The sequence below is a fragment of the Archocentrus centrarchus genome, chromosome 16 (genome assembly GCF_007364275.1).
Source record: "Archocentrus centrarchus isolate MPI-CPG fArcCen1 chromosome 16, fArcCen1, whole genome shotgun sequence".
Classification (NCBI taxonomy): domain Eukaryota; kingdom Metazoa; phylum Chordata; class Actinopteri; order Cichliformes; family Cichlidae; genus Archocentrus; species Archocentrus centrarchus.
The window spans coordinates 10439658-10464066 of NC_044361.1; the positions used below are offsets into that span (position 1 = coordinate 10439658).

The 24409-nt window shown below is 42.6% G+C and overlaps 2 protein-coding genes across 4 annotated transcripts in view; both read right to left on the bottom strand.

Moving 5' to 3' along the window:
- Positions 1-1037: 1037 nt before the first annotated feature.
- Positions 1038-2824, bottom strand: dcstamp (dendrocyte expressed seven transmembrane protein). Its single transcript, XM_030750946.1, has 3 exons — positions 1760-2824; positions 1346-1678; positions 1038-1249 (listed from the first exon to the last, which is right to left on the bottom strand). Exons 1-3 carry the CDS (start codon positions 2804-2806, stop codon positions 1190-1192), a joined length of 1440 nt encoding a protein of 479 aa, XP_030606806.1. The 5' UTR covers positions 2807-2824; the 3' UTR covers positions 1038-1189.
- A 6743-nt stretch (positions 2825-9567) lies between these two features.
- rims2a (regulating synaptic membrane exocytosis 2a) overlaps positions 9568-24409 on the bottom strand; it is a 139915-nt gene continuing 125073 nt past the window's right edge. For 2 of the 3 annotated variants that reach the window (XM_030750117.1, XM_030750115.1), the window contains 5 exons: positions 12028-12169; positions 11738-11850; positions 11542-11643; positions 11307-11446; positions 9568-10804 (listed from right to left, as the gene is read on the bottom strand). In XM_030750117.1, coding sequence (XP_030605977.1) covers positions 10601-10804; positions 11307-11446; positions 11542-11643; positions 11738-11850; positions 12028-12169 — 701 coding nt within the window. In that variant the 3' untranslated portion in view covers positions 9568-10600. Of the gene's footprint in view, positions 10805-11306; positions 11447-11541; positions 11644-11737; positions 11851-12027; positions 12170-14768; positions 15161-24409 lie in introns of those variants that run through there. The other variant, XM_030750116.1, reaches the window with a different exon arrangement.

Sequence of the window (24409 nt, forward strand, 5' to 3'; positions counted from 1 at the left end):
TCCTGCCTTATTATATAAAGAACATGATGTAATATGTAAGTAAGATAATAAATAAATAAATAAATAAATTCAGGTTGCCCTGAGCTCACTGAAGCTCAACTGAATAAAGTCATTATCTCTTAGTTTATGGTATTTAATTGGTCGGTGATTATCAATATGAAAGTGTTCCCTCCACAAGGCATTCTCCATGGTTACCACAAATATCAATTAATACAGTAGACTGAGCTCTCATGTGATGTCATAAATCTTAGTGAACTGCTGTAGTCTGACACAGTACAGAGTCAGAGCACATATTTATTATTAATAAATATTTAATAGAATATATAACAGTTGCAGAAAAATGGTTCACAGAAGCACACAAGAAGACAGCCTGCTGCATACTTAGAATGATAGTGTTTCAGTGCTATTGTTCAGCAAGTATAATGTGCATGACGTACCATCTTTGGTAAGTGTGCTGGAATAACAACATCAGCTAATTAGCAATAACACAAATTACTGCATGTAATTCGCATTTGGTCTTAAACCAACAATAGAATTAATACCAAATGTGGCTAACATCTGAACCCATTTCATTTCACTCATTAATGTGGTGTTAGAGGAAAAAGTCCGCCGATCACATGATTTGTGTTGTTACCCATTTTGTAGTGATCTGTTCGGGGGTTGTTGAGCTATTTCAGCTTTACTGAAAATAATCAGCAAGCAGCTCTACATTAGCTCACACATACGGCAACTTTTGTGCTTAAAACAATGCAATCATTATACTGATTAGATAAGATGCGCATTAGTAGGTTGCTCACTCTCGCTTTCTATTAGCAACTAAAAAAAAGGGAACTGTTACTATAATGACTGAAATAAGCAGCCTGTCTATTCTCAGCTCTCCACACCTCGGTGGTGCAAGATACTGACGCGTTCTCATTCTCCGGCATCAAATAATGATGTTTTGTCAGAGAGGTTGGAAAGTGCCCTCTGGCGCAGGTGCAGTGATGCAACAGGTTTGCAACAGATGTTGATGTTAATCCAGCCACGGTACAAACAGAGATTTTTAGCTCTGGAGTTCTCACTGGCAGACCACCCATGTTTATCCATAAGTCTGGACCAGACTAGTAGGACCAACCAAAAGACTGACACTGCCATCACTAGAGGGTCTGTGTGGCTGAAAGGTCACTTAGCAGCATAAAGAAGGTTTTCCTCATAGGATACTTTGTGGACCCTCTTTGGGATGGAACAGCAGTGGGCACCAGAAATGTGGCTGATGAAGAAGAACAGAAAAAGTACATATTAGAGATTCAGCTTTTTATATACGCATAGTGCGATAGTTATTCTCGAGCAATATGTTACAGCTCACCTTGGTAATAAGTGACCTGAGGCGACAGTCGTTTTTCTCCTTTCTCATTTTGAATCTCTTCCTCAGGATTTTGGAGTGCAGGGACTCCACTCTCACCTCTGCAGCGGTGGGAAAGAACTGTTCACAGACCATCAGCCTTAGCTGGGAGACTTTGGTTGCCATCAGGGCCATAATGAGCAGGGTAAGCAGGATGGCAGTCAGTGGAACCACAGAGTTATACAGCAGCAGCTTGGGTTTGGGGAGGCACTGCTTCTCAAAGAGAGTCACAGAGTAGGAAAAGTCCTTTTCGTGGTTTTCCTGCCCAAGAGGCACTCCGATTAAAGTTGCAATCCCCTGCAAGGATAAATGAATGAGTCTTCTGTGGCTGAGATGAGGAAAATATAAAAACATAAATAAATAGCATACTGTACTTACTTTGATGCTCATTAACAAGGGAATGTGGAACGGCTCCAGCTCTGATAACCTTGTAGTTACAATATCAACAAAACAGTACAACAAAGCGTCCACGGTTATAAATATGACCCAAGCGACAAAATGGGACACAACTGGAATTCCAAATTTCACCACAGCTTTCCCCTCTCTTGCTGTCGGACGGGCAGAGGGAATGAAGGTGTACAGCTTCTCCTCCTCTGGCGTGAGGGGGAGGACGTGGGGTTTTCCTTCCGCTTTCTGCTTCTCGTCAAAATGAACAAACTTGCTGCTGATGAATCTGTTTTTGTATTTTGTGTCTTTGCAGTATCGTTTTATGTGCAGGGCTATAAACATCATGAGCATGAGGAAGCTGATGGCAGGAAACATCCTGCTGGACACTGAAAAGACTGTATTCATGAGAGCCTGTGCATACTTTACAGTCTCATTGAGCCTCTGCTCCGCTTCAGCCAGCCTCCACCTGAGTTCTTCCGATTCCAGTCTGGGTGAAACATTGAGCTGGGAATCAAATTTCACTACTCCCAGGTTTGTAACCCCTTTGAGCATGTCTCCTATCCACTTCAACATCTGAACATAGTTCGTGAATGGAGCAGTGATGGAGGCTTTTTTGGCCTTCAGGTTGCAAATCATACTCCTGATCAGTAGCGAGAGGTTCTCCAGAGTGTTACGGATGTTTTTGAGAACCACTAAACTGGTGCCAGCAGTTAACAGCAGGTTCCTACTCTTTTTCATGAAAATAGATATAACAAAAAGAGTCACTAAACACCTTACTCTCTTTGACAGGAAGAGGGCAACAGACAGCAGTGTCCCGAAGCAGGCAGCAATCCCTCCAGCCACTGCTAGCTCATAGTCCAGAGTGAAGAGGAGATACAGGAGGAGCAGGGAGCTGAGCAGGAGGCTGGAGATGCTACAGGTGAGGAGCAGAATGATGGTTCTTCTGAAGCCATCCCTTTTGCCAGTGGTGAACACATCCACAGCTAGAAAACCCACATCCTTAAGGCTTTGTGTTACTGTAATCCACGAGTGTAGCATCCTGGATATTAAAGTAGAAGCTGGAAAGCAAAAGCTAAATTAGAAAGATAGGGCAGGTTATAAGAACATAATTAAAAACTGCAGCATACTGAATAACTACCATGCCCAAAACGACACTTAAGTTACACAGAAAGGCGAAGTACCAGCCTCGTGTATAAATCTCGGCAACTCTTCTTGTGCACGTAGAGTGCAGTCGCCTTAAATACGACATAAAGAGGAACTCCCGTCCACTCGAACCTCAGCTATTAGTCATTTTGCAGTCATCCCTATTTTCCGACCACAAGCAGAAGCAAAAAAGGCTGAATTATGACTGTGTGGTCTGTGAAACTCAAATGGGCTTTGTGTACAGTATAAAAAATCAAACTCCTGATCTGTGACTTGCAATTCCGTATCTCACAAATCTATGAATAGATCAAGTACTGATTCTTTTGTGCATTTCCTCAAACATATTCTTATTGCAGAAAAGAAAATTTAACAGGAGTAGGTGAGTTCAGAAAAGCCTAATATTCAACAACCTTTTATGTACTGAGGTTTCTCACTTGACATCATGTGCACATTACTCAAGAGCTGTCCGCAATATTTGATGTGATACAATCACAGGGAAAAATGTGTATTTCCCAAATGGTTCCTGGAAGCTGCTGGCTTCAATGGGTGAAATAAACTGCAAAGAAGTTGCTGAACTAAAAACATCCAAGTTGCCACAGTTCCCTGTTGTTTTTCATGTTTGTCTGCAAATACTCACTATTAGCGGTAGTAAAACTTGAAAAAGTATGATACAAACTGGAAACGGAGAAGGTTTGCCTTCAACGTAAAAGTTTTCTGAGGCTACAGTGAAACTTTTCAGTTTTACTACAGCTTGGAGAACAGCTGGATTCTGTTTGAAGACGAGTAAAACTGCAACTTCAGCAAAAATGTTAGCAACCAAAGCGATCACAAGCAATTTTTTTTCTTTTTCTTTCTTTTTTTTTTTTTTTTTTTTGCCGACCAGTTGGGGAATACTCACATTTCCCTCACAACTCTTGGTTGCCAGATGGTTGCAGACCAGTTTCTAGGCCTGTGTGACTTTGATCCTATTCACTTACGGTCACCGTGATTGTCACGTGTCCAAAACGGCAGACAAGTTAACATCACGTGGTTAGTGGTCACATGTCTGCAAAACCTCAGTGCAGCAGTGCTTCACATTAGAATGTCAATGCTGTCACTGTGAGCACCTTAACATTTAGCTATATGTGCTACAGCTGCACAAAGAGGCTAGCATTGAGTTACAGACAGAGATGATTAAAACAAAACATTTCCACTTATTTGTGGTCTGAATAGATTACTGATCTACCTGGATTATTGAGTTTGGGGTATGGTTGTGCTGACTGACTCGTTTAAGCGATTAAACGGGACCATTTCATGTCACCTTTTAGAGCATTTTTAATGTTATCAGACTGGTGTGTGTGTGTGTGTGTGTGTGTGTGTGTGTGTGTGTGTGTGTGTGTGTGTGTGTGTGTGTGTCGGTGTCTGTGTGAGAGACATTTGTGTGTGTGTGTGGGTGTGTGTGAGAGATATTTGTGTGTGTTGTGGGTGGGTGTGTGTGTGTGTATGTATAGGAGAAAGAGATATTTGTATGTATGTGGTGGGTGTGTGTGTGATATGTTGTCTTTTGTATGTGTATGTGTGTGGGAGGGGTGTTTTTGTGTTGTGCTTGTCTGTGGTGTGGACTGTGGGTGATGGCCTTGGGCACGGTGGTGCCCTGGGGGTGTGACCACTTCAGGCCCTGGACCTGCCTTCCCTGCACTGTGGTTGGGTGTAGGGAACTGGGGTGCTTAGTGAGCCAGCAGTTTGCTGGCTCTCTTCTTCTGGGGGTAGTTCTCTACTCCCGGTCTTAAATATCCTGGCCCTTCTCCTCCTCCCACTCAGTCAAACATTACATCACACACACATAGGGTCTTGGGTGAGGGGGACTTGCGCTGCGGTGAGTAGGGCCACTTCTTTGGCTCTGCTCACTATGTTGCGTGATGTCCCACTCTCCCTTTTTAATTACATTATATAGCTCACAACACGTCATAGTAGACATAGGGCTTTGGGGGGCAGGTGTGTCACCCAGTGGTCAGTGTGTGGAACTGCTGAGGTGGCCCCACTTCTGTTCACTGCTGCCTGCTCCTCAATTTTAATTACATCTTAGACATTGAGGGCCTTGGGGGGTGGTGTGGATGGGCGCTGTTGCACAGTGCTCATCACATCTGTCCCTCCAATTTTAATAGCACTGTAGCTTTCACACACACATACATATTCTTCCCACTCCATACACTCACATACACCCAACATATCACTCCAAACACGCTGAGTGGAAGGAGGGGGAGGGCGAGTCTTCCACACCCCAGTTTCATGCACCCCGCCTGGGGTAGGGACTGGCTAGTGGTTTGGGGCCGGGTTGGCTGCTTCGCCGGGGTGCCACTGGCTCTGTGCTGGTACCCTCTCACCCACACTTGGTGTCCATGTAAGTGCTGTGTGTGTGCGCATGAATGTGTGACAGTCATATGTGTGAGTATGAATATATGATTTGTGTGTGTGTGTGGTGCATGTGTGCGTGGGTGTGTGTGTGGTGCATGTGTGTGGTGCATGTGTGTGCGTGTGGTGCATGTGTGTGCGTGTGTGTGTGTGATACATGTGTGTGCATGTGTGTGCGTATGTATGTGTGTGGTACATGTGTGTGTGTGTGCATGTGTGTGAGTGTGAGTGTATGGACAGCAGGGCCTGGGCCTGTGGTTCACTGAGCCTTGGCACCTGTGGGACATGGTTGCGGAGGGTGGGAGTCCCCCCTCCCTATCACTCCCTATCGCTTCCTGCTGCTTCCTGCTGGTTGCCACTGCTGCCCCTGGAGTGTCGGGTGCCCGTGGGTCCCGGGGTTCGCGGCTGGATGTCTTGGTGTGGTTCTTGGCCCGCTCCCTTGGCGGTTGTGGCCTGGGGGTGGCTCGGGCCTCTTTGGCGTGGGGGGGGGGCTCTGCTTGGTGTCGGGCGGTTCTCGGGCGCCTGGGGCCGCATTCGCGGCTCGTGCGGGGGATGCCGGCCTGCGGCGGGGGTTGGCTGCTCATTGCCTCTGGCTGTCTGGACTCTTGCCGTTTGGCCGTGGGGGGGTCCGTCTGGGGTCTCCCTCCTTCCTCCTCTGGGGTGTGTGCGCAGTTGCCATCGGGATGTGTGGCCTCTCGTCTTCTGATGTCCTGGTGGGCCGTGGATAGGCCGCGTCCCCTGGGTCCTTACCCGTTCGCCTCTGGATCACGGGGGGCATGATTGCAGTTTCTTGCCTCCATTGGTGAGTACGTTCCATGACAGAGGCACATACACACATTACTTGCAAGCAACAGCAGGATTATGTTTGTGTATGGGTGTATGCGTATGTATGTGCATGTGTAGATATGTGGATATCATTCTTTGATTATTCTTTTCTCACCTTTGTTTTGTTTTTGTTTTTCTTTCTCACTCCTTTTTGTACCCTTTCCTTTCTGCCTGTCACGCCTGGTATAAATAAATCAAATCAAATCAAAATACAAACTAAATACATGATAACAAGAGTAGCCTATTGTAAAACTTAAAGAGCTATTCTTGGAAAAGCAAATATATTTGGTACACCAGCGTATTCGGATCATATTCTGAGTGCGAAAACTGCCAGACATGACAGGCTAAAAAAAAAAAAAAATGTTATCAGACTGATACTCTGGTTTGCTGTGTGCGATGTGCACCATCCAAGAAGTCTGGGCTTCAGTTTTAGTAAGTGAAATTGTAGTGTTTATTTATTCCATTACTTAGCACTAATGATATATTTGTCTGTGAATTATTGCACTCATACAGTTTATAAATACAAAACCAGTGGGTGATGTCATGGCTGCTATGATCAGCTTTTATATTCTCTATAGAGTTAATAGAGTTATCGAGTAATGGTACTACTTCCCTGCACCCAGTACTTTTATGACAGTACTGGTTTCATAAGCATATTTCCATCTGAAATCAAAGGATCATATTACCGTATTTTTCGGACTATACGTCGCTCCGGAGTATAGGTCGCACCAGCCAAAAAATGCATAATAAAGAAGAAAAAAACATATATAGGTCGCACTGGACTATAAGTCGCACTTTTTTTAGGGGGGGGGGGGGGGTTGATAGAATCCGAGACTCAGAGCACAAATTCCATCTTGAACGGCAATTTAAAATAATAATGGATTAAAGAACAGGACGAACACGGTTACACCTACGTTATGCTAACGTAGCACATTCAGCTACATGACGCACAACGAACACGTGTTCGGTATTGTTACGTTGTAAACACACTTCCAAAGTCGGCGATATTCACAACAAAGGTCGTCTTTATTAACAGAAAAACGGCTGCTGTAGGCCACAGCCACGCCAACCACAACTACAACAGCGGAACAGCAACACACACACAGGCAAGCTCTCGGTCTTTTTCTCTCTCTCCATGCTGCCTTCACGAACCTCCCGAACAGTCCGAAATCCCACAACATCAACACGCTCTCTAACTAAGAGAATCGCTACAGTATGTTAACGTAACATTAAGTTATTCAGATAGCCATAGCATAAAGAACATACTAACAAGTTAACCAAACCATCAATCCATTGAATTCTTCATCCTCGGTGTCACTTCTAAACAATTCCGTACACTCCGTAGACGAAGCGCCGCTTCCTCTTCTGTGTCGCGTTAGTCAGACTCGTCGTCAGCTGCAGTTCCAATTATTCCAGCCTTTCTGAATCCCAACAGGATGGTTTGTCACTGAAGCCCATGTTTTCTTGATCCATCCAATGACTTCCAGGAAAGTTGGGTGGCACATTCTCCCAGTTGCCGTTAAGCTGTGCTCTCCATCCATCATCCACTGCGCCCACAGGTTACGCAAGACTGCCTTAAAGCTGCAGTTCACGGAGATGTCAAGTGGCTGGAGTATTTTGGTTCATGTGTTATAAATGTCACATATACGTCGCTCCGGAGTATAGGTCGCACCCCCAGCCAAACTATGAAAAAAAGTGCGACTTATACTCCGGAAAATACGGTACCTGATTTACTCAGTGGCCATATGGAGTGCTAGTGTTAATCAAATTAATGACATTTGTTTATCTGTAAAAGAAATAAAAGTGGGTTATGCTAACAAAAAAAAAAAAAAATCTGCACTCGATCTCATGCAAACTGCACTTTGTGGAAGTGAAGTAAGTTACTGGAATACTCTGGAGTATTTTCTTCTGTGATACGTCTGTTGAATACGTCTGAAAGCATTTTACTCGTTTGTGTGTATGCATGTTAATTAGATCACCCAACTCTTGACATCAGTGTAATATCATTTTTTTATTTTTAATTTGAAAAATAACTTACATAAATCTCTGTACTCAACCATACTTAACCAAGACATAGCCTTGGCATTAACACATTGCACCAAAAAGAGAAAATTAAAAGGCATTCAAAAGGATAAATAAGATGTCTTTGTCATCATGAGGCATTTTTCCTCTTCCAAAAGAACCTATTGGTCTATTTGTGGTAGCTTGTTTATTCAAATTCTGACATCTAAAGGTATGTACAATGAAAATTAAAATGAAAATATATACTGTAGCTTCTTAAAGCGACAAGGTTTTTCTCTGACATTAAAATGCATCATCTTCATGTGGAAAAGGAACAATGCCTCAGTTCAGTTTCATTCAGACATACTGCAACTATAAGATTCATGTACTTCCCGGACACGAGAAGCATTTTTAATTACTAAAAATAGAAAATAAAAAATAAACTGGTCTTGGCTTTTAAATAAAACTAACAAAAATATAGTAAAGTAATTTCATTTTCATTAAAACAAGAGAAAAACAAAAACATTTTCTGTGGCAATATCCCTTATTATTTCAACTTGTGATTAGCTCATCTTCACAAACAGTGCCTAAAAAAAATGGAACCACAGCAGCACACATCTTGTGCATGTTTGCCGACCCTTGATTCGGTATAGACCTCTTGCTGTACCAGTACAGATTATTTTTGCATGTTCGTCAACAATACTGAAATAAAATACACTTGCAATCACAACTGTTTCTCCAGCCTCTGTTAAATATAAAATATTTTTCTTGTCATTTTTTTTTTGTTTGTTTGTTTGTTTTTTTCCTCCAAAACCTGGAAGAAAAATGTGACTTTGGGGGTGGAATGTTTTGTTAAAACTTCAATAACTGGCCCAGGAAGACCAGGAACTAATTTGCCATAGAGCTCAATTTAAGGTGAGGGAGAAAAGTAATGAAGTTGACATGCACTGTACAAGAAACTGCAAAAATTCCAAATATCATCTTTATCAAAACATGCTGAGTTACTGTAAGGTGTGCCCAAGCCATGTTGCAGAAAATCCTTTTCAACATGCTTGTTAAACAAATCCTAATCCCAAAAAAAAAAAAAAAAAAAAAAGAGAGAAAAAAATAAACATACTGAACTGAACAGTACTGTAAAGTAACCAACAGTCCTAAAACCTGGACGATATCAGGGGACTGAACAATGGTAGCAATGAGAAGTACAATGAGAAGTACCCTGGGACAAGGAAGAAAAAGAGAAACATGTACAATTTGCACATTATGTTTATCTTTATAAGGCATTAGCCTTTTACAATGAAATAAATAATTTACATTTATTTTCATTATCACTTTTTGTCACATAAACATTTTCTGTTAAATAACTCTTTAAAGTTTCCCTTTTCTGCAGGTCTGCAAACCACAGACTCGTGGATGGTCTAAAGAATGATAAACAATGTCTGTTTTTTTTTTTTTTTGTAATCACGATGTTGCATTCACTCCCTTGAAAACCATGCACTAGTGAAAATTTTCTTTAAAAATAATATAAATTGTTGAAAATGGCTGATCTGTTTATTTTTATTTTTCATCTCTTTTTTTTTGCAAGTTACAGCCTCAAGAAAATAATTTTCTTTTTTCTTTTTTTATTCAGCTAAATTTGTGTCCATGCAAACAAACTAAAAAGGGAAAAAAAAAATCTAATTTAATTTTCATACAATATATCAACAGAGAAAGAATTATGGTAGGATTGTACATCTTTTCATGGAGTTTGGGATTGTTACTGTATTTTTATTTTTTTTGGAGTGCCGATGGTAGCCACTTTAACGTTGCCTCTGATTAATATTTTACGGTGCCTTACCGTGTGGGTTGATTGGAGTATACGGATTGGAGTATAGAGTATACGGGGCTTTTCTTTTGGGGGGTTTGTGGGAGTGTGGTTACAAGCTGGGACACACCTCACTCAAAGTGATGGTCTCCAAAACTCCATCTACACAGCTAGGTCTGTTGGCGTGGCGTGACCAAGCATCTGGTTAGAAACACTGTCACCCCCCCTTCAGATACGAGTACACTGACATTTAAAGAAAAAAAGGAAAACAAATGAAAAGAAAAAAAAAAGAAAGAAAAAGAAATCAAAGCAACACACTGATTTTTCATTCGAAAAGGGCTTCTGTAGAACTCATTTAGTGGTTCCCAGTGTTGACCCCCATGGCTTCGAATTGGAAGAAAACCTGGAATTGATGGATTCCTCGTGCTAAGGAGTTCATTCCGGCTTCCTCCAAACAACAACAATACCCGACAATCCCTGCTGCCAGGCGCTTGCGACACGCGTCGCCACGTGCACAATGTGCGCAACGTTTTTGCTCAAAACACAGGATCATGTTTGCACCCCTAGAAACAGGCTCAGAAGACACAACATCAAGCATGCAGTGTAACCGGGGGGCATGACCTGTAATCGCAACACTGGCTGCTACAACAACGCTATCAGTCCACACGCTGCTATGATCGAGAGAAACTGTCCAGCGAGGATTGGGAAGCTCTTCTTGTCAGTGGGGCCAGAGTGGGGTCCACCAGTGAGGAAGGAGGAAAGAGCTTGTACCAGCCAATCACCATGTTGGACAGGTCCAGCTCATCTAACAGTATCTGAACTGCTCCCATGAATGATTTATGGTCCATACGTCCATAGTCACCCCATACGATGACCTGTAGGGAAGAACAGAAACACGTGAATCAAACGAGTTTAGAACGAGAAATGAAATTGTTTCAGTTTAGTCAACGGTATAGTCAAAAGAAGTTTATTTATATGAGGTAGTGTGGCTCGGTCCCGGCACTTTCGAGCCCTTCTGCGCAGATATTTGTAAAGCATCAGACAGGGAAAGAACATCACCCTGCCCTTTCATGTGCATACATGAAGGTGGGGGGACGCCAGCAGCAAAAGCCCCTCCCCACAGAGCAGGTGGTGATGAACACACATCTAACAATGAAAATGAGGAGGGGTGGAGGTGGGTTACAAAGTGGCTGTCAGATCCAACTATGGAAAGACTGAATGAGCTTATATAGTGCACACAACATGACACAGCCAGTTGGATGCACAGAAGGGTATGAGCTCGTGTGAGCTGGCACTGAGATCAGCCAGGGTTGCAGACTGCCTGGATTAATGCTGACTGTGACACTTTATCTCAGTCTAAAGGAATCATTTTCTCACCTGTAAAACCTTCCCTCCTGGACTCTCCTCAAACGGCAGTTGCTGCTGGTAAAGAGGATCCAAGGTTTTTCTTGCTACTTTAGTTTTCTTTTTGGCTATGCAGACTCCATTTTCCAAAAGGTAGACCTTTACATACGGTGCTGGAAATGAGGACAGAGTAAAGGGGACAGTAAGGAGACATCCTTGCCTTCACTTACTCTGTGAATACGTGTGAAAATTTAGTAGCTCAGATTACCTGGCAGTGCCTTAGAACCTGGTTTTCCCACAAGGCCACGGGCTCTGATGACCTCGACCTCAAGCGCACCTTTCTTCTCCACCATGCCAATCTGGATGTCGCCTAAACAACCAGCAAAAACCAAAGATTTGAACTTGTGCAAAGCTTCCATCACTTCAAGGTAAAAGTTTTTGGAAAAAAGAATAATTGTTCTCACCCATAGGTGGAGTAGCCAACGTCTGTCGTCCAACCAGCTGAGCAGGGCCAAGACCATCCAGGAAGTCGCTGAACTGGGCATCTGAGGAGAGCCTCACACCAGGGAAGATGAGACTGAAACATTAAAAAAAACAACTTGGTTATGACAGATGTAAAATAAGACAGAAGGTTAAGACGAGTGAGTGGCTGTACTCCAATAAATGCCAGGAGAATTAGAAAGACTAAAACCTGATATGAGGAATCAAATTCAATTTTGAATCGTCCACAGAGTGTGAGCGCATGTCTCCTTACTTTCCCTCGGAGCTGTAGCTGTTCATGCTGCCGTCTGTGGACTCCCTGCTGGCCTGCCGAGTCATCCTGCTCCTCATCTCCACCGCCAGGCCTGTCTCCGTACTCCTCTGTATGGTGCTGCGCAACTTTTTACCTCCCGCTTCTGCACACAGAGTTACACACACGATCCAAATGACAGAGAGGGAGACAGAAGACCGTCAGTCCATAACAGAGAATTGGGATGTGAGTCACACAGCGAGACGCATTCACGTGGATTATCACTGGCATACGAATGCTTTCACTGGCTCACATAGAAATCATTCCGCAGGAGGAAACAAAGCACACCTCACTGAATTTGCATTCATTTCTAGGCTGTTGCTGTCTCTTTAAAAAGCTCGACATACTTAAAGCTCTTTGTGTATCTGTTAGGAACACAAAGTACAGCCCTCCGTGCCTCTGTGCTACCGACTGCCTATGGGGGTCTTGTGGGAGCAAATTCACTTATAAGCATCCAGTACCCCCCCCCCCCCCCCCCCCCCCCCCCCCACACACACACACACCCACACACCATCTTAACTGATCCAAGAAGACAGCTGACTCCCCCCATTAAGCCTCCCGCTGCTCATCTCCACCTGACTGCGTGCATGTGGTACCATGTAGGTACGCCTGTGGCTGACAGCCACATATCTACACAAAAGTATAGTATGAATGCTCTACCGCTTGACACATGTGCACACACACACACACACACACAATCGCCACCATAACTCTTTTAATATCTCATTTAGAGAGAGGTTAGCAAAAGCTGTCCTTTACTTTGAGCAAGTCATCGCGATATACAGAGAAGCTGTTTAGGAGATTAAAATGAAATCAAGCGCCATCGATTCATTCAAAAAACCCTCTGTATTAACTTTTTATTTACACATTCAGATGTGTTAAACTGGTATGTTTGCACTGAAAAGGGGTCCCTTTCTAAACATGTAGTTGTGCAATGCTATGGTGCAATCCAAGCATCACTAAATGTTTTAGTGCCCTTTGTAGGTACAGGAGCTTTTTTCTGCTCTGTAATCAAATAGAGCATTGTGTTATTTCCCAGAGGTCAGAAACTCACTGCAAAGCCTGCTGAAAGTAATAACACAGAGGTACTATACGCAGAGGTACTATTCATCACTACAGGGTGCAAAAATCAGCAGCCCATAGATCTTATGTAATTTTCCTCCAATAATTTGCAAGTTTGTGCAGATGACTCATTTCTAGACTCCAGCAGTCCTAATCCAGTTATCATCATGGGCCCTGCAGCCTTTACTCTCCTTCCTCTCCCTTTGGTTTGTTTTAGTAAAGGAGGAAGTGAAGGTAAAAAGATCATTCTGTGTCTCACACAGACATAAAACAGGCATGAAGCTCTTCAGCCTTGAAATCTCAGTTATTCCGCTGGCCTCCGCCTCCTCTTCCTGCTCTTCGCATTTATTACAACAAGAGAAGCAGCCACACAAAGGTCGTCTCTGACGTCTGCAGTGGACCTCCACTGCCATTCGGTGGCCAGTCAGACGTTATCAATGAACACTGCAAAAAATGATTTTTAATACTAATTCTCCTGCCTTTTGACACAAGCTATGAGAGGCATATTCTAGCGTTTATGCTGCTTTCTTACTACATGAACACAAACACAGACTTTAAATTCTGTTTCAGTACATTTCACATAAAGGCTGTATGTGTCTACTTTACAGGAAATCTTCATCTATGCCAGTCTTTGGTTTTCATACAAATAAGTGCATTAAAAGCTTGGAAAATAAGACAAAGAGTAGACAGATTTTAAGAGTGAGCTACTTTTATAAACTATGTAGCAAGCATGAAGCAGCAGTAGCCTCAAAATGAGACAAACTGCCTCGTCTCCATAAGTTCACTGCCCTCAAAGTGCGAACCTGCCAGTCAGGAAAAGACAACAAGTCTGGTGAAGCCGCTCGGCTGCCAGTAGTGGAAGTGTGAGTTTAAGTGAGTGTGAAATTGTAGCTAAAAAAAGGTAGTGCGGTAGGTAGTGTGGCAAAAATACGTGCCAAGTAGAGGTATAGAAGACCAAATATTCCTTTGTAAATACAACTGCAAATAGAACTAGAAATGATTGTGAGGCATAAGTATAAATACACGCAGTGGGTGTTACACTATTTTTTAGGAAATTTGAAGTGACAGTCAGAACAATGTTGTGATTCTAAGCTAAAAAAAAAAAAAAAGCACTACTGCCCACAAAAAACCAAAGAGTGATTCATTCCAAATACAAATTGTTTTCATCCGCAGAGTCACAGTCACAGTCATCTGGGGGGATTTTTTTAGACTAGTGTGAGTGGCATTAATAAGCAAACAAACTGGTTCCTGTAACCATCCATTTTGACAACACCACCATTAGTGGCAGCAGCAACAACAGATGCAGGAGTGTGTCTGCTCCACAACTAACTGATAGCCTAGATGATAAACTGAGCACGGATGAAATCGCACATTAAGTTTCATGTCATTACATTAGCAGCTCATGTACTGTATGGACAGCTCAAGCCTTATAGCATATTACACTCAGTGAACTACACTGGCATCCTAAATAAACTAATTACAATTCTCAACTTGTCCCAATTCTCAATCCTGCCAGTACCTCTGCATCTTCCCTCTAATCCTAAATCCGCCTCCCTGCTCACTGCCATCTTTTACTTTAAGCAGCACTGTTTACCCCCCAGCCGGAAGCTTCTGCAGTGACATTTCCCCGCCTGTCATCTTACCTCCATCCTCCTCATCAAAGGAGTTCATGCAGGGGAAGTAGACAGCCAGCGCTTCAAATGATGCAGACAGGCTAATTTTGCTCTGGGAACACTGGATGCGCATCCCAGGAGCCGGAGGAGAGGTGTCGTTCCCCTGCCTGCCCATGGTGACCGGTGGCTGTCCTCCTCAATGCAGTGAATTCAATGCACAAGGCGTCAGCTTTGCCTTTTCTGGCTGATAAATCTTTCAAATGTATCTCCAATCTAGTCTATTCGATGGATTCCTAAGCGCAGCTGTAGATGATGCTACTCTGCTGGAAGAGAAGCAGGATCTGGCATCTAAGTCTGTCCCTAGATACTCTGCTCACTGCATCCTAGGTAGAGCTTTAGAAAAACGTTGCTTCAGTAGTCAAGTCTTGTGCTGTCTGGGTCTGACGTTCCTGCTGCACCTCTTTCTTTGGGGGGGGGGGAGGGGAAAGAGCTGCATTGCGCTCCGCCAATCAGAGGACTGTGCTGCTCAAGCGCACCTCGGCTGGCTCTGCGGGTGAACAAGCTCTACCCAGAGATACTGAGCCCCCCCCCTGCCCACTCTGTTTCTCAGCAGTATTTTTTTTTTTTTTTTGGTTTGGTACCTTTTCTATTATCATTTGCTTTCTCATTTTTCTCTCTCTGCTTGTTCTTTTGTTCCCTTTGTTCGGCTCATCACTGCTATTTTCCTTTTCGCTCCATCCTCTGCCCCCCTTTACCCCCACCCCTCCCTCTCCTTGTTTTGTGCACTCAGGCCAGTGAAAATAAGCTGCCATTAGGCCTGCCAACAGTCCTTCTACTTGATGGAGTGCACGAGCCACATGGCGATCACTCAAGGTTCACGTGCCAAACTCTGCTGCTTCACTTTACCCTCTTCCACAGCTACAATATCACAGCTGGGTTGTGTTAGGAGGAATTCTCTCTATTTCTCATAGATGAGTTAAAGAAAGGGGAAAATCTGCTTTTCAAAGTTCAACCTGAAACCTTCATCTGTTGTCCCTTTGGGACACAGCCATGTTAAAAGAAATCCAGTCTCTCTTCATCGATCACAAAGTTTTAAACAGCCAGAAAGGCTCTTTGTTTGAATTACAGCCTCACGTTACTAAATATACATTTTTTTTTTCTTCACTCCCTTTCTGCCATTTGTGGACAGCCGGGGTCAGCTTATTTTAAACAGTCGAGAGCCGAGAGACACAACAGTGGTGCTCTGCTGAAACGGCTTCCTCACAGGTGGTCCTAGAAATGCTCATAAATGTACCGCTGGCATGGGCGTGAGTGACAACACAGAGTAAATGCACAACTTTAAGTCGAACTCCAGCTTCTCTGGTAACTGTCACCGCCGCAGCTGGTTAAAGCATAAATCCAGAGAAACTGTGCTGCTCTGACATGCTGCCAGCAGCCCTGCTTTATGCTCCCAGTATGTATGTATGTGGCAGAATAGGCACAGGACAAGACAATTATGGCACTTCTTTGCACCACCATAAATATAGCAAGCTCCCTGTGGTGTTACTGCTGAGGCAAAAAGTTCCTCTCTATGAAACACTGCAACCTACTTCCACGAAGGAGCCACTTAATGTCCATTTGCGGTTTTCATCTGGGTCAGCACTGACAAAAACAACTCTTCACGTTTACAGCTAGAGGGGAGAATTGGACAAACACACAAAGTTATAATGCAACCAGTTGGGTTATTAACCACAAGTTCATTTAAGGAGTTTTTTTAAAACAAATTTTATAGCTATGGATGGGTTTGCTATTGCATGATTTTGGTGATCTCCTGTTACCCTCTAGTTAAACTAATTAGTCCTCTGTTTGAGTTTATGAGCAGATATGTGCAAAAAATATAACAGCAGCTCCGCGTTAGTTATTCAGTGTTTGTACACACACAGGATAGTGTGGGGGGAGTGTTCTAAGTTATTTAAATGGTCTCACCTCTGATCTCTTTTCTTTCAACGCAGTTTGAACTACATTTTCAAAGTAGATTTAGTTAACTGAGGCCTCAGGTTCACAGGCGTAGATATCGGTTGGCAACCCACCTCCGTAAAGACGGGTTGGCAAGTGGTTGCTTGAGGTTGCTGGCTATCGCTGGGTAAAATCGGTCCGAAAGCGGTTGCTTCACCAGAAGCCTCCTCGCGACTGCTTTGGTTGGTCGCCTGTACTGTAGTTTGCCTGGAAGACACTGACTTGTCTGCAAGTGCTAACTAACCACACAGCTGCAGTGAAGCTTGAAAAAGTGTGACACAAGCAGGAAGTAGAGAACATTTGCCCATAAAGTAAAAGTTATGCCTTACTACTGAAACCAACACATTTCAAAAGGTGAGACAGTCTCTGTTTCGCCACCACTTAGAGAGAGGTTGGCAAGTAATTTACAAGTTGGCAACCATCATCCAGCAGGTCAGGGAATACACATTTTTCCCTAGCAGTGGTGGTTACCAGTGGGTCACTGACCGCTGTCTTGGCCTGCAATGATTAGGGTTTAGCAATCAATTTCAGCAACCTTCAGCAACCACTGTCAAGCAGTCAGGGGAATAATTATTCTGTAGCAAGTAGTGGTTACCAGAGGGAAACCAACCAGTCTCTAGGCCTGTGTGGTTGGGGCCTAAACTACATTTCTCCCTTCTGTGGTTCAACCTCTTCCAGTGTAAAGTAATTGGTAGTTTCTACTAATTCAAGGTAGATTCCTTAACACTGATTTTAAGCATGCGTATGTGTTTGTGGTTATGTCCTAGTACAGCCTCACACAGTTGGTAGCATCTGCAAACCTTTGGCCATGGACTTAGACACAAAAGCTGCAGCAAATGTTTTTTAGCATTAACAATGAATTATGGCCACTGTAATTCACTCTTGTATGTGTATGACCTGCTTGATTATATGAGCGTCTCCAAAAACAGGGGGTGGAATTTGTAAAGTGGCTTTTAGACTAAAGCCCCACTAGAGGAATATTTGTAAGGAAAGCACATCAGGACTACTAATAGCAGAAAGCTGAGCACTATCTCCTCTACAGCAGCAACCGGTCACTCTAGTCAGTGAGTTTTACGAGCAAAGTAGGCGACATCTCTAACAGGTCTGCTCTTTTATTGTTACTGATTTATAGATAGTAAATGAATTGCAAATATTAATGAAATGACTAAAAAGAAAAAGAAATCTCAAAATTATTCCTTTAATTCAGTTACATGTTTTGGAGTGTGAGGGTCTTTGTAAGTCCCTTTATAGTGTCACCTTTCAGCACAGCTCTAAGTTTGTCACTTGGCTTCTCAGGTAACATCTATGGCAGGGTATCTTTCCGTGAGAGCAAAAACCTCTTTGTCACTTAAGATGACACACGCAACACCTGGAGACAAAAAGAAGCCTAATTACAGTCAACATAAATCTGATTAATGCAGCACATGGATGTGTGTTCACAGAGTCTGAAAGAGAGTTTGCATCTCGTATGAAAAAAGCACGAAAAGAAACTTTTATTCGCTGGGTAATAGGAGATAATTATTAACAACAACAAAAGACTTTTTTTTTTTACAGATCACTCAGAATTGTGTCTGTCGTAAGTTTGAATCTGGGTCACCTCATTGGCTACTTTGCCTCAGATACCTCTTTATTAAAAACGTGACTTTAGTTACAAAGAGCAGATTACATGTTAGATGAATTAGGTGTCATATTGCCACCGGTGTCATACAGTACTGTATACCACTCAGGAGCCTATACTGACTGGCTTTTCTATTAAAAATTTCAACTGATAGGGGTGAGAGTTAAACAAGCCATCAGATCTTAAGCTCACGTGGCAGAATTAAAAGATTTGGTCTTCCTTACTCTAAAGGATCTCCATCTTAGGTCATGAGCATACTCTCTGATTTCACAACAATGTGACTAATGCGGCCTAACGCTGAAGTACATTGTGTGACATATCTTGCCTCTCTCTATACTATGACAAATCTGTAAGACAATGACCACACAACTGGAAATCACAAGCACCTCAGGAGGCAGGAATGTGAAGAATCTACAAGAACAAAAGAACGTAATATCCCAGAAGTCCTGGCGACAGGACTCATAGGGGAAGTCTTATTGTGATTGATGACACCAGGCTAGGCCAAGCATCAGAGAGCGGCTATGACCCTACACCAGGGCTCACCAACACGGTGCCCGCGGGCACCTGGTCGCCCGCAAGGACCACATGAGTCGCCCGCAGGCCCGTTCTAAAAATAGCACAACTCACTAGTGAGCTGTGTCTAAAAAAATTTTTATTCTGTTGCTATTCTTTTTTATAATCACACTTGCATTTATATAGCTTTAAAAATGACAGTATCTTAAAAATATCCTCATTATACATGACGTTTAGAAAAGTTAGGGTGAACTCTGACTTACTCTAGTTCTAATTCAATGGTCAGTATTGTGCGCATGACAAAACCAGTGCTAATGGAACGTAGGCTAGCGGACACAGCGAAGATGGGCGCTGAGTGCAGTTTCTTTCCCCAAAAATATGGCTGAAAAAAGAAAGAAAACTTATCACTCTAACGAGGAATGGGAGAAGGAGTTCTTTTTTACGGTTGTGAAAGAAACCTGCGTGTGTCTCATTTGTGGGGCGACCGTAGCGACGGCAAAGCGGCACAATATTGAGAGACATTTCACTACGTGTCACAAAAATTACCATGCTAACTACCCACCGGGAAGCGCACTACGTGCAGAAAAAGCCAGTGAGCTAAAGGCAGCTTTGGGTAAGCAACAATCTTTTTTCACGAGGGCGGGAAAAAAGTCACTAAAAGCAACCGAAGCCTCGTTCAGAGCTACACATTTTCTGATCAAGAAGAAGAAGGCATTTTCAGATGGAGCAGTTGTCAAAGAAGCAATGATGATAATAGCTAACACTGTACTTAAAGACGACAAAAATGGAACCGATCTAATCTGTACTCTCTCCGACGTCCAACTGGGGGCATCTACGATGGCTAGACGAGTGTCAGCTATGTCTGGTAACCTGGCCGATCAGCTGGACCGGGATCTGGCAAAGTGCAGGTGGTTTAGCATCCAGTGCGACGAGTCCGTGGACGGCAGCAGTACAGCGCAGCTATTGGTCTTCATCCGGATGGTGTTTGAAGATTTCTCCACAAGAGAAGAACTCCTGACACTACTGCCCTTAAAGACAACTACGAGGGGAGTTGACATTTATAACACGCTGAAGGAGTTTTTCGTGCAGAAGAAGGTAGCATTGGAAAAACTGGTGGCGGTGACAACAGACGGGGCTCCTGCTATGATCGGCCGACATACAGGTTTCATCGCTCACTGTAAAGGTGACCCAGACTTCCCAACATTTCTGCATTATCACTGTGTCATTCACCAGCAGGCGTTATGTGCAAAAGTGATCGGCTTTGAGCACGTGATGACTCCCGTTGTAAAAATAATTAACAACATCCGCTCCAAAGCTAAACAGCACAGGATTTTCAAGGTGCTATTGGAGGAGATGTCAGCTGAATATGGTGAACTGCTGCTACACACAGAAATCCGATGGCTCAGCAGAGGACGAGTTTTATTTCGTTTTTTGTCACTTTTGGGTGAAATCAAAGAGTTCATGCAGTCCAAAGGCGAAGACGTCTCACTGCTAGAAGACACAGAGTGGACCCTTGACCTTGCATTTTTGACGGACATTACTGGGAAACTAAACGTCTTGAACTGCGAGCTGCAAGGCAAAGGTAAAACTGTTGTTGATATGATAAGTGCTTTAAATGCATTTAAAGCCAAGATGAACATTTTCTCTGTGGATTTACAGAGAAAAAAAGTGCTGCACTTTCCCTCTGTGCAGTTGGTGCTGAAAAACAATGCTTCTGCATCTGACACATTTGACAAAGTTGCAGAAAAGTACTGTGAAGTCATAAACAGACTTGGGCAAGAGTTTGAGAATAGGTTTTGTGATCTTGATCAGCTTGAGCCATGTGTGTCATTCATTTCCAATCCTTTCATGAATGTGGACACAACATACTTTGCTGAGAAACTAAGTGCAACATTCAACTTGGATGCTGGACAGGTGGAGATGGAAATCATAACATTGCAAAATGACCTACACCTCAAAGTTTACCAGACTGCACCAAACTTTTGGTCCCTTGTTGACACAGAGAAGTACAGTGGTGTATGCACAGCAGCTATGAAGGTTGCCAGCCTGTTTGGTTCAACCTATCTCTGTGAATCAGCGTTTTCTGACATGAACTTCATCAAGAACAAACACAGAACATGCCTCACTGATGCACATCTGAAAGATGCACTCACAGTTGCAGTTTCAAGTTACACACCAGATTACAGTGCACTGGTGAACAGCATGCAATGCCAGTCTTCTCACTAATAAAGAAACCAATGCCAGATGTTAGTGGCAACATGGCAGTGTCATGGCAAAGTTTAATTAAAATATTGAGGAATTGTGTTCAATTTAAAAGTGTGTTCATGACATATAAGTTATAATTTTGTTAAAAATGCAGCAGATTTGGTCATGAGTTCAAAATGTGACAAGATTTATTTAAAAATATGTAAGTTGATTTTTCTTTAACATTACATAATAACTTTTTGAAACATGGTGCAACATAGTTCATGATTTGCTAAAAAAATGTTTGTGAATGGCTAGTGAAAATTGGACATTTTTCCTATGAAATGTAGTGATGTAAGTGATTATCTAAAAATGTGACAATTACTGAGATTAAAAGAGATAAAGTGCTGAATATTGATATGTTTCCCACCTTGTTTTCATTGCTAATTATTGGGAGAAACCATTAACATGATCAGTGTCTTCTCATAGATGAGTATCATTAATCATTATTGATAATGTATAACTAAAGGCAAACTGAGTAAATTTGTTATTTCAGAAGAGCGTGTCAAACTGGTGCCCTTTGTATGACTCAGTACCCATGAAGTAGCTCTCAGTTTCAAAAAGGTTGGTGACCCCTGCCCTACACACTGTAAACACAGCTTAATGGAGGGCTCTAACCCTGCCACTCGGTATAAGTATAAGCACGTACATGTGCACACAGATATACAGCCTTCCATCCTGTGTCTCACTCAAATGTAAGAGAAATGCAAAGCTTTAATTGCAAAGTGTGCAATGTCCAGTCTCACTTAAAAACATATGCACAGTGTTTCCTGTTCTTCGCTTCACACCTTAAGTGGAAGCTGTGAGGTTAAGAACAATATTTAAAAGGTGTTCTGCAGGTGACCTTTGAACAGTTTGTCCCCTGGCTGCCTCCATCCACTCAGTGGAGCAAACACTAAAGCTACAACAGATGGAAAGCTCATGAGAGAAACAGGATCCAAATATGGCCTGATAGAAACTGCTGACATCACTCACAGCCATAACAAACTAGTGTCATATGCAAGAAGTTCTCTGGCTTGAGAAAACTGCAACAATTAAGTCATTACAGCATGTTTACCTCTTATACTGAAAGAGGAAATAAGTGTGTTTTAACCACTTTTATAAAGCACAGAAGCATCACGCTCAGGCTCTATGACTACTCTTACCGCAGTATTTTTCCAGCACATGTCTCAGACTTCCTCTCTGACTGACAGCTACAGAGCGCGACTGTCAACGTTTAAAGAAGAAACAATCACAAGAGGAAGCCCACGCAGTATTTTTAGCAGCAGTTAAAAATCTAAAAATGCAGAGTGGAAGTTCATTTTTAGTGCCGCTCAGATGGGAGACAAGAATGTGCTGTACTCAACTGTAGGATGTGGCACCGCAAGTGTATTCTTAAAACTGCGTCCAAGCTTCAGATTCAGGTAAAAGGAGACATGTGGCTGAGGGGCATGAGTCAAACCACAGGGAAAAGCACCGAGCAGCTGATGGAGCATGGAATGGGTAGAAGATGAGTAAACAGCTTTAAAGCTGAGCTCGTTGAGATTCTGCCTGGAGACAAATCATCCTTGACTCAAAAATATAAAGTACCAGTTACACAAATAAGTGAGGGCGTCCAAACTTTTAACTGGTACTGCATCTGTTTAGAAAAGCCGGTGTGTAGTTTTGCAGAGAAGCTGTAAAATCATGTGCACTTTTATCCTTTAAGGAGTACTGTGGCTTGTGGTCTGCGCAAAGCAGAAAATCACTGAATATGATGATAAAATTTAAGACAACCAACAATTTATCAAAAAGCTTTTGTGGTGTAGATTCTTTGTTGTCCAAGCGTAAAATATTTTAAAATAACTTACTAATTTCCTGAAGCTTAAGTTATTCTTTACGAGTGCCAAGTTAACTGCCGGGCTTACCTCAGCAAATTAAAGACAGTGAAGTGGCTCTCACGACCATTTTTACGGTGCCTTTGGGAACATTTTAAAGTAGCTATAGTTTGTTGTTTGGTTAATTGTACTTGCTAGTACATGATAGGCCAGCACTCATCTCATCTGGTTACAAAAAGAAGAACCCTCAGATATTATCTTCTATGTACATCTTAAGCATACTGGCTATGCTCCTCACATGAACTCATATGCTCACGTAGATGTCTCAGCTTGCTGGTGAATGACTGTTGTGTAATCCAAAGTCTAAGACTGACAGATCTTCATATTTTCCTTAGATCGCAGCTGAATTATGCCACGGATAAAAAGCACAACATTAAAAAAACATCTTCAAAACAAGAACATTGGAAATATCCTCAAAACAAGGACATTAGTTAATATCTTCAAAACAAGAACATTGGTTAATATCTCAGTAAGGACACTGTCTGCTGGGAGAGACACCATGTGCTGCACGCACTCGGTGTGAAAACAATTTGTTTAGTCCACCAACTCGGAAATTCATGTCACAACTTATGAATAAACATACGAGTGAGTGATCATTTGCAGTCAGAAAATAACTATTTTCCAAAAAAATGCTTTCAAATAAAGGCTGTGGAATTGTAATAAGATGCACTTGTAATTACTGATTTCTGTGCACAGTCTCAGAGGAATAGAGTCAAAATTATTTCCACAGTTATTCTTACGCATATGTGACACACAGCATAAAATAGCCCGCTTCAGATGTGTTTGCGTTACCGGAAATACTCTTTGTGATAGAGGTGATGTAGATGCCTGGATGGAGCGTACATCAGGCAGGCCACATGATGCCCACTTGCTAGCAATAAATACATCTTGTACATCATAAATACATCATCTTAATCAAATATAAAATCATCACAAGCAAATCACGTCACAGTGTAAAAGGATGTGTGCTGTAGCATCTGACACTCTAAGATACACTGTAATAGAAATAAGACCCATCCACATATAAAGTGACTCTCCTATCAGTGGGGAGCTGACCTTTTAGTCACAAGTGGCTGCTTTGTTTGCATACTGTAGCTAAATTCCTTCTATATTCCAGTTCTGTCCTCTCAGTAAGATCAGTTTAAATCAACACCCGCCCACTTTGTATCAGTTATTCCACACGTCCTGTCTACAAGTCGACAGATTTCATGATCTCTGGTCGCCACATCACTGTGTGCCTTTTCTTTCGTGTACCCCAATTAACCCACTATATAATTACAGTGCGAGTTTGAGTATCGTCCCAAGTGTTGAGATAGCCGTAGACCAGAGCACACAGACACTTCATTAAAGAAGTCATAACAGCATTTTTCTCAGGGTACTTTACATTATAAGGACTTGGCAGCTGGCATTTATTTGTTATGGACATCGGGCACTGAAGATATAAA